The 10,317-nt window shown below is 38.2% G+C and overlaps 1 protein-coding gene across 3 annotated transcripts in view; it reads left to right on the top strand.

The window, feature by feature from the left end:
• Positions 1 to 309: 309 nt before the first annotated feature.
• The window catches only part of LOC138697002 (uncharacterized), a 61,313-nt gene continuing 51,305 nt past the window's right edge, over positions 310 to 10,317 (top strand). For all 3 annotated transcript variants that reach the window (XM_069822592.1, XM_069822591.1, XM_069822589.1), the window contains exons 1-2: positions 310 to 639; positions 9,861 to 10,016. In XM_069822592.1, the coding sequence (XP_069678693.1) occupies positions 9,886 to 10,016 (131 nt within the window). In that variant the 5' untranslated portion in view covers positions 310 to 639; positions 9,861 to 9,885. The remainder of the gene's footprint in view (positions 640 to 9,860; positions 10,017 to 10,317) is intronic.

The following is a 10,317-nucleotide window of genomic DNA, read 5'->3' as shown; positions in this document are numbered from 1 at the left end:
GTGTGGACTAGGTATGTTATGTTTTGTCACTGTGTGTATGTAGAATACGATAATCTGACAGGAGTGTTGCAATGTAGCCTACCTATGCCGCTGAACTGCATTCCTTAGAAGTAACCTCTTGTATAGCTACAGTTCACGCCTTGGTCACTGCTTCTATTTTGTTCTGCTCCGGAATCGCCTCCATATGTTGTCATTGATTTCAGTGAAATTTAATCTTCACTTCTGCAGAAAGGAATTTATTTCTCCTTATTATTTTTCCCTTAGTACCGCTTATTTCTACTTGTAGTAATCTGATCACAGTTCTGTGCGCATGCGTCGTGACGCTGGGGCCGAGGCGTCTCCTCCTCAGACGCCCGTCGACCGTGCAGCGATCATTACGCGGTGCGCCCTGTAGTGAGTATCGGCTGCTCCAGCGAGCGGAGAAAACAACGCCAGGCTAGTCTTATACATCTCGAAGTGAATCAACGTTAACAGTGAATTATCTCACGGAATGGTGTTGAATTTGACAGACGGAAGATTAATTTGATCTTCGAATGAAAGAAGTTAGTGTCGTCATAGCCAGTGAGTGTGAGTGAAGTGAGATGCTGGCGCTGCTCACCTGACACAGGCCGTTGCTGTGGAGATCTGAGCTCTCTCAAGGTAGCGCATAGCACAAGGGACGATATTTAGATCATCTTGGTCACGTGACAAAGCGATTTTCATTTCGCCCACTAGCGAGTCGTCGTTTATTCCTGGTACCGAAAGAGTTCTGGTCTACACGAAATTTGAGCCGAGGAGATCCCTCTGTGTTCATGAGAAGTTGTAGACCAGAGCAACAAATAAATTTTCCCTGATTCTGTCTTTCTTTAAATTAAATTCTTCCTTAAAATTTCTCAAGAATGAAAATGTTACGCAGGCATAATGTGTGCAAACACGTGCACTGCTGTTATTGAGTGAACAGTTGCTTCTGACTCGGTCCCCGTGTTGCTATTCCTGTCACGACGCTCGTCTTAAAATAGGCGCTAAAATAAGAAGCACGTGGTGCCCGCACCTGTAATTCTAAAATCGACGTGGAATAGCAATATACTGCTGCATAAAATACCATCCTAACTAAGTAAAATGGAACAAGCGTGTGGTACCAGACATAGGCTACGTACCTGCTTTAGAGCAAAGTAAACTGTAGGCCTACCTCAAACCGCCGAAAGAATTTTTAAAGAATTATTATCAATCGAAAACATGAAGCGATCTCATTAGAATGTCAACAGAACAACGTACAGAGAGATTGCTTCATCAGAGACATCTCTGTATATATTATGCTTACCGGCGTGTTAGATTCTAGGCTGTACTGTAGATGGGTAAATCATACGCGGTGACTCAGCAGAAGTTACGTTTACGCAGCCTCTATTTTAAAAAGATACTCGTCATAGAAATCGTGTCACTGCTGCTGTTACACACAACGATTGTCTGCATTTACGCATACCTTTGTTTTTTTTTTTTTTTTAACATGGGCCGATAATATTTTATTGGTCACTACTTTTACGGAAGTATAAATCAAGTATAACGGTTTTGAACAAATAGTTGCAGGCCTATTATTTTATTATTTAGCCTAAGTTTCAATAAAACTGCGCTCTGATCTTAATACAAATTGCAAGGTTGCGTATCCATCCTTTCCAGAATACTATCCAGCAAACAAAATCACGTACCACAAACCACACTTGGAGCGCATCATTCTTAAGATCTCTATATTACTGTACCTATTTTCGTTATGTATTCGAGAATTCCATAGAAACGTTCGCAGACAGTAGCCAAAGAGAGGATATATTTGGACGCTTGGATGATGAACTTACTCTCCAGTTGAAACGTGCCATCGTTCTGGACCTCGGTAACGTAGCGGAAAAGAGAAATAGGCTACTTTCTCATCACATTAATTAGTATAGGCCGACATTGTAATGCTGTAAAAATCAATGTCGAAAATTTCACACAGATAGATCTACATGTTTCTTGCATTCTTACAGTGTAAAAGCGATTTTTGACATACTGATTTATACAGACATACAGTAATTGGATAGATTTTGTTTATATCCAGTATCTATAAGTAAGTTAATTCGGGAATGATGAACATGACATACAAAAACGTTCTTTCTTTTTTTTAATATAAAAATAAATAGGCCTATACGATTTATTGAAATCTACTTAAACGATCATTTCGTTACGTACTTCATATCCCACATAAGAGCATGTCGTGCAGGAGAAAGACCGCTCTGGCCTAGCATATAATTATCTAAAACTGTGTCTCCAATTGAAAACTTTTCTAAAGGAAAATTTTAGAACTTAAAGTTACTATATCGAATTACTCTACAAAACTAACCTAATCTCAGCCACTTCAGAAGTAAAGACTCTATATGAACATTTGTGAACAAAAGCGGTACTTTCCAAAATAGTATATTTTTCAGAAAGCAGAAAAAACTGTATCGAGCCTTCGCTTTACCTTACAGTGAACGCGATTATTTTATGTGTCGTGCATGTTTGAATGGTGTCAATAATCATGATTTTAGTTATTTCCTGTGCATTTTATAGACAAAATATTCGATTTTGTTTGGAAATATGAGAGAAATATTCACTTTTGTTCGGAAAAAAGCTATTTGACATTTATAACAGTAAAACATATACATCTCCCTAGATATCCTTCAATTTCATTATAAGGTAGCATGGAAAAGTGAATATATTACAACACTTTTACAATAATTTTAATTAGCACACTCTTGCACATAGAAGTGCAAATGACCGATTTTTAAAGGATTGGGAATTGCAACAGAAATGTACAGAATGTTTGAAATATCTGTTTTTGATACAAGAAAGACAATGAAAATACTAGCATTAGTATAATATGGAATTATCCGGTTTTGATTGAAAATACTGATTTCACCACACTGTTTCTCAAGGAAATGACCGCGTTAGAATAAAAACGGTAACATATTCAGGAAGATGCCTGTCTAAACATACCGAAACCGTAAACAAAACTCATTTTTTGCTTTCGGTGGAAATGGCCGATTTTGTTCGAAATGTCCACATTTATTTTCTATAGACAAGCTCGGAATCTGTATTTGTTTCCCGTCACAGAAAAGCCAAATAGGACCACCTGGAGCAGCAATCATAATGCATCGTTGTTCGTGAAGTAGTACGGGAATGTCACGTACGGCTTTTAATCTCCATCAGTTTTGAATATTGATTTCGTCGTAATCATCAGCTTCAAGAATAAAATGTTCTCATAAAGAGAAATTTTCCAATTAGTATTTCCAGTGCACAGACGGTCTTCCTTTCGCTTTGTATATCCTTTTTGCATGTTTAAGCTACTATAGGCTATATAATTATCGAGCTTTGTAATAATTTCTTGAGTCCACACCTGTGGACTAACGGTCAGCGCGTCTGGCCGCGAAACCAGGTGGCCCGGGTTCGAATCCCGGTCGGGGCAAGTTACCTGGTTGAGGTTTTTTCCGGGGTTTTCTCTCAACCCAATATGAGCAAATGCTGGGTAACTTTCGGTGCTGAACCCCGGGCTCATTTCACCGGCATTATCACCTTCATCTCATTCAGACGCTAAATAACCTAGATGTTGATACAGCGTCGTAAAATAACCCAATTAAAAATAATAATAATTTCTTGATGTTTAACCCTTCTCTGATGTTTTCATTACTAATATGGTCGTTCTTTTGTTCCGGGTGCTCCAAGTCACATTTTACCTTCAGAAGGTTAGTGAGAAAGGCATTGATGGCAAATCCACTCTGTAGTGTCAACGAGTTTAGTAATATTAAGTTTTGGATACTATTGTTTTAACGTCATGTAAATGACACATTTGTACATTTTAATCTGATCTTATAGCATTTCTTTTAACACTTTTAATCTCTTTGTGTAATTGTCTGGTAATTGTACATATACTGTATTATATATTTGTATTTTGACGTTCTCTATGGACTGTATATTTGCTGACTGACTTTAAATTGTCTGTCTGTCTAAGTAAGAATCGTCTTTTTTATCAGAGTCTAACATTCTGTTTCATAAAATAATTCAGGTACAGCCATAGTCTTCCAGAATTTTAAAATTGTGTCAGTTCTTGCTTTCGTGTGTAATATTGTACCATATATCATTTCAGACTTTTTTTTCCTCTGTCAGGATTTTGGCGCAGTCGCCATTAATCCATACGGGTGGCCTTTTGCTTCACACAGTGTGCAATATCGCACAGCACACACGATGTATCGGACCGGATTCCTAGTCTGTGCAAGTATTTTGCTAGACAATCACCACGATTGTGAGACGGAAAGACGCAACTGCCAGTCATGGCAAAACTAAAACTTTCCTTATAGCATTCTTACACTGTTTTTCCGGTGCTCGTAAAACCAAATTGTTCTGATTAATTTTGTTTAGTGTTGCTCAGCGGAGCGATTACCACCCGCGGAGGAATCGGAGGTTACGAGTACAGCTCTCCTCCGGTGAAGTACGGTACTACCGTAAGTGACAGAGTGGGTATACGGAGGAATGTGGAGATTCGGAGGAACGCAACAATCGAAGGGCGACCGCGCGACCGACCAGTGGGACTGGCGGTAGTTGTGGGTGGGATAAAATGGCACTGAAACGGGTATTCGACACATGGAAATTCTTTCATTTAGTTGAAAATAATTAATAAAGTCGCACGGTGCTGTGCGCAATATACCCTGGATGTCAAAGGGTTAATGTGTGCGCAACATCCCTAGATATCGAAGATTTAATAACCATATTGTGACAACGGCAGAAAGTTTGTTGTTTAGTCTCCATGGATTAATGACGCCTTGAATGCAACCAGCAATGTTGTCAACTATACGGCTTTCCTTGATGACAGATAAGTAAAAACAAGGAGAAGTTAATTGATCATCAGCCATGTACTGGCCTGTGACTTATGTCACGTTACCTGTTGGTCGGAGGACGAAGAGTGTTTTGTGAAATAAGCAGTTCTTACGTTCTTTAATTCGGTTCGAAGTTTATCCTGAGCACTGTCCTAAAAGAACCTGAACTATTCACGGACATCCCTTCTAACCTCAACAGGGGTAAAGTAACCACCACGAGAGTCATAGAGCTGATGGACGTACGAGCAGCAAGCAACAGGATGAGATGGCATTTGTAACGGAAATCTCAAGACTCAGCAGGTCAATCGACTCCCTTCTGGATTGATATATTCAACACATGCAATCGATTTTAATATGTTACTTTTGTGTGTATTCATTTATGCTACTACAATGTGTTGTTTTTAATTTTCCGTTTATTTTATTGCGGATTTGTATTTTTCACGTAAATTTATATAAAATCTTCACCAACCATTTACAATCCCACTTTGCGAGATGTTCCGCTTTTGGGATTTGAAAATCTGGTCACCTTAAATTACACAAGACAGGTGATTAGTCACCTCTGAGCTAGCCGATACACTAGCTTAGTATTATCTCTATTTCTGCCCAAGTGACCATTATTGTCATTAGCCATTACATGACTAATATCACAAGAAACTAAAATAACGAAGAAAATCGGTTGTGTCAGTCGCAAACAAACATTATTTTTTATGCCGAGAGAAATAGTGAACCATCGTTATTTTGAGAGATCCGTATAAACTGCTATGTTGGACACGAACAAAAACTTGTTCGGTAATTGCCTCGTATGTTCTAAAACAAAACATTGCTAGTGATTTAGTATCAATGCAAAGCCGGAGTCCAACAATAATCACAGAAGTAACATTTCACTCGGCTGGAACAACGCCTTGTCTTTGAGCGGCTTCACAACGTGGCGCGCGGCGAGGCGAGCTGGGCCGATCAATAGATGGCCCTCAGTAACGGGAAATGTCTTGATCGTATTTATCATGCTGAAACACATATTATTCAAAATAAGCTCCCAGGTAGTCAATGAAGAAAATACCTGTTGATTGAATTACGATACTACAGGAACTATGAATATGAACATTCACGGTTCATAAACCAGAAGTAACTCTACTTGAATTTCACAGTTAAAAGTTTCGAAGAGAGGATTAATAAATGTACTTGAAAGTTTCATGTCACTGAAGGCGAAATCTGAAAATAAAAAATTGCTAGTCTGATACAAGTCAAACTGTTTAATGTGAGGAATTAGAATGCACAATTATATAAGACACTAACACTTCTTTTTTCTAAAAATATAAACTAAATGTAAGTACAATAAGAGCACGGCCTTCGGCTAAGTGCTAAGCACAATAAGTCTCAGTCTTCGGGCCCTCCTCTGTCAAGATAAAAAATATAGAGTCAAATTCATTCACTCCTTGTGATGGTTTCAAAGAGAAACTGATTATTGTGATTAGAAAAATAATGCGATGATCGTCAAAGAGAACATTTCAAATTGCAGAGCCCGAAGAGACCCCGGTAATAAATTATCAATCAGATGTTAGAACTTACAAATAAAGTAATGTTTACAAAAAAAACGATGTCACACTTTTCATTTCAAGCGATCGGCAACAATAATGAAGATCTCCCCCGATTAAGGATGTAACCAACAAAGCTGTAATTTGTGTTTGAGGGAAAAGGAAAATAATCTCAGGGGCGTATTTCGCACCCCCCCCCCGGGGTCCCGGAAGAAAAGTGTCGTAACTAAAAAAAAATGCTGACTTTTCAGGAAAGCGCAAAAACTGCTTATCAAATCTGAGAATGCGATTTTACGTATTGTTCTTTTTTCCAATGGAAATTTAAAAATTACCATTGGGACAGTTTTTAAATCTGTGTTCGACAGCAGTGGAAAATAATTTAATTTTGTATGTTGTCCGGTATGCGGGGAACTGTACGCTCATGCAATGGGTTTTACTAGTCATCCATGCGTTACGAATCACAAAACTCGAAGTGACTATGGGAAATGCGTACCCATACCCAGGGTGCGAATTAACGGCGGGAATGGGGGGGGGAAACCCTTCCCCGTTGGAAAGTTATCCCCCTCTCATAAATTCATATTATCATCCCTGCCAGGGATAACTTCTATCCCCCTCACAAAATATAATTGTTTTGTGCGAGATCGTGCGTATTTGCTTGGTTTCCGCACAAAACCAATCCGCGGAAAGTCTAAAATTCCACATTCAGTATTCCCAACCTAACACACATAACAATTTCCCTCTTGTTACCGATTAAGTGACATATTGATTTTACTGCTTTAGGCTTTTAACATATTATTTTTAGAGACGTTCAATATAGTAATAATTATAAATTGGAAACTTACCACTGCAATTTCACCTAAATTGCACTGTTAATTATTGTTTTTAAATATTTGCAAAAATTAAGTAAACTCTACAACTCCACTGAAGTTACTGCATTCGTGATGCAAGTAACATTAAGGAAGCCGTGAAAAAATCAACAAGATTCCATAGACTAGGGGGAAAAAAAAAAGACAGACGTATATCACGGCCTGCTGGAGTATAGTAAACACAGAAAACATTTTAAAGCAACAATGTTGAAGATAGATATTTTTGTTTTGCAAATTTGCCGTCATTGAACAGAAACCAAGATGGAGATTTCATTGCAACTAATTAGAAATTCCTCTTTCAGGTATGTAATAAACGATCTTCGCACAAAATAATGTACGATACACGAGTGGTATGTTTTCTTTCAATTCTAGGAAATTAAAAAAGCTCAACTACATTTCGCTTTTTCAAACTTTTCCTCGAACATGAAAACTTCAACATACCGCTCTTGTAACGCATATTACTATTAATACACGTATACTTTATAAAGTACAGTATAAAGTAAGCAAAGAAAATAATATTGATGTATTATCATCACCGGCAAGCTGACAACAATCAATAACTTAGGAATTACACATCTTATTTTAAGCTGCTGCTCATGGATATTATTATTATTATTATTATTATTATTATTATTATTATTATTATTATTATTATTATCAAGATGCAAGACAAGCAACTCAGTGCGACCAAGCGTTAAACCGTATCGAATGAGGATACTAATAATTTGATGTATGGTATTGACTCCCCCTCATCAGAAATCTTACCATACCCATACCGTCGCAGGAGTTGATAATCGAGAATTGTGTGCATAGAATTTGAGGTCATTTGGGACAGTTGACGGCGAACGCTTTCTGGTTCTCGCACAGACGTTAAAAATTTTGGAAAAGGGAGTGCCAAACATGCCGTCCCCCCCCCCCCCATTCGACAACAGTGTCTCGGCACACGGCTCAAAATGTCGATTTAATTATTTAGACTTTCTGGAAATAGAAGTTACTTGTCAGATCGTTATTGTAAAACTCAAACAGTGTCCAAATTTGATTTAACTCCCGTTGCCACATTTCCAATGAATATTGGAATGAAATTGAATGGACTTTCGGGAACGGGACACTATGACCCAGCACTGCGACCTTTCATGATCTATTGCGCTAACCCTCAAGCTAGGGTTCCCGGACATCTCGTAAAATACGGGATCATCCCGTTTTTCGCTTTTGCGTTCCGTTGTCCCGAGGAAAGTCTTCGGGACAGTTTTCCGTCCTGTACTTTACAGTTCTAAACTGAGAAAAAAATGGAAAAGTTACAATGTCTATTCTACATTACAAATTACAAACATCGCACTTCATCATTGCATTGTAGATGGGCTGTTATTGAGAGTTATTAATTTCTGAAGGCGAGTGACGGCAACACCCAACGTTTAGATGAAGACTGGGCGAATCTTTTTAAAAGCACTGAGGTGAACTCTGAAATTTGAAGAGCGTAGTGGAGTTCATTATGTGTATCCCTGGAACAAATGTGTGTCGAAAGATTATTTTCTCGCATTAACACTCTATGGACTGATGAGAAAAATTGTCTGTAAAATAGTAAAATCAATGCTTGTTGTAAAATCATTCTTCAGTGAGGATTGTGTTGCCTTACATTAATGATTCTTCAAAATAAACAATTGTTAAGTGAAGTTAATTATTCAGAGAAATATTGCAAAGCGAAGGCGGATTGATTTATAAGAATATGGTCACGTGAGTAGTGTATTTTGTAGCTATTTCTGTAATGACTTAGTAAAAACAATTTGAAGGCAACTTACATAAATAAGCTTAAACTTAATGCAGATATTATGCTCCCTAACAATTTTGTTTACTATTTGTTTACTTACCCTAAGTTAGTTAGTTGTTTGTGCAGTAAACTTTCCTACATACACACACTTTGAAAGACTGGCATTTTGATGGGTGCGCATACTAAACTTACTCAGTGAAAATTGATGTGTCCCGTATTTTTTTCTGGGAACCCTACCTCAAGCTAGGCGCATTTCCAAACCCAAACAGACTGACTACTCTAAGGTTCGCCGCGTACCCAGGTTTCGAGAAGGCAACCCCACTCGTCCCTAGGTCAGCCCCTTCCATGCGTGAATTAGCATAATATAGATCTTGAAAGGTCGCAGTGCTGGTTCGTAATACACTCCTCCCGAAATTCAACTCAATTCATGTATTTTTTTTATTTTATTGGGTTATTTTACGACGCTGTATCAACATCTAGGTTATTTAGCGTCTGAATGATATAAAGGTGTTAATGCCGGTGAAATGAGTCCGGGGTCCAGCACCGAAAGTTACCCAGTATTTGCTCGTATTGGGTTGAGGGAAAACCCCGGAAATCAATCCATGTATCTATGGTATCTTGTGTCATATCTTACACCAACACATTCTTTACCACTTCGTCTATTTACTTCTAATTACTGTAAATTAACTTGAGAATAAATATGAAATAATAGAGTTAATGAAAAATTAATGAATTTAGTTGTCGACCTAAATACGCGACTGAAGTGAAAAAAAAAAAAAAAGCTATGGTTATCACAAATTTGAAGGGCTGTACTTGACAACTTATTTATTTGTTGTTGCAGATGTGTGATCGGAAGTGAGGTTAGAATGGCCTTGGTAATTCTGCCGTGTGACTTGCCCTGGTGGCCCACGGTGCAGCGCCACCTCACTCAGCTGTCCTTGGCACGCAATTCCAAGGATCTGATCGAGGGCATGCAGAAGATTCACAACATGTGCAAGTGAGTCATAGGAAACTGCATCATTACTTATAACGAAATAAAAAGTAAAAGTAGATCCACATTCGATAATATAGCAGATCGTTCAATAAACATGGAGGCAGTCACAATTACTATTCAGTATTTATTTTATGAACATGTAATATTATTGTTATTTCGCATTACTGTATATACTTTCATCCCAAGTAAACATAATAAATAATAATAATCCGTGGCGCTACAGCCCACGAAGGGCCAAGACCGACCAGCCGGCTGCTGGCCTCACGGCCACATGCCGAAGCAGAGGTGGACGATCATCCAACCA

The sequence above is a fragment of the Periplaneta americana genome, chromosome 3, assembly GCF_040183065.1.
Source record: "Periplaneta americana isolate PAMFEO1 chromosome 3, P.americana_PAMFEO1_priV1, whole genome shotgun sequence".
NCBI lineage: Eukaryota > Metazoa > Arthropoda > Insecta > Blattodea > Blattidae > Periplaneta > Periplaneta americana.
This window is presented reverse-complemented; position numbering and strand designations above follow the sequence as displayed.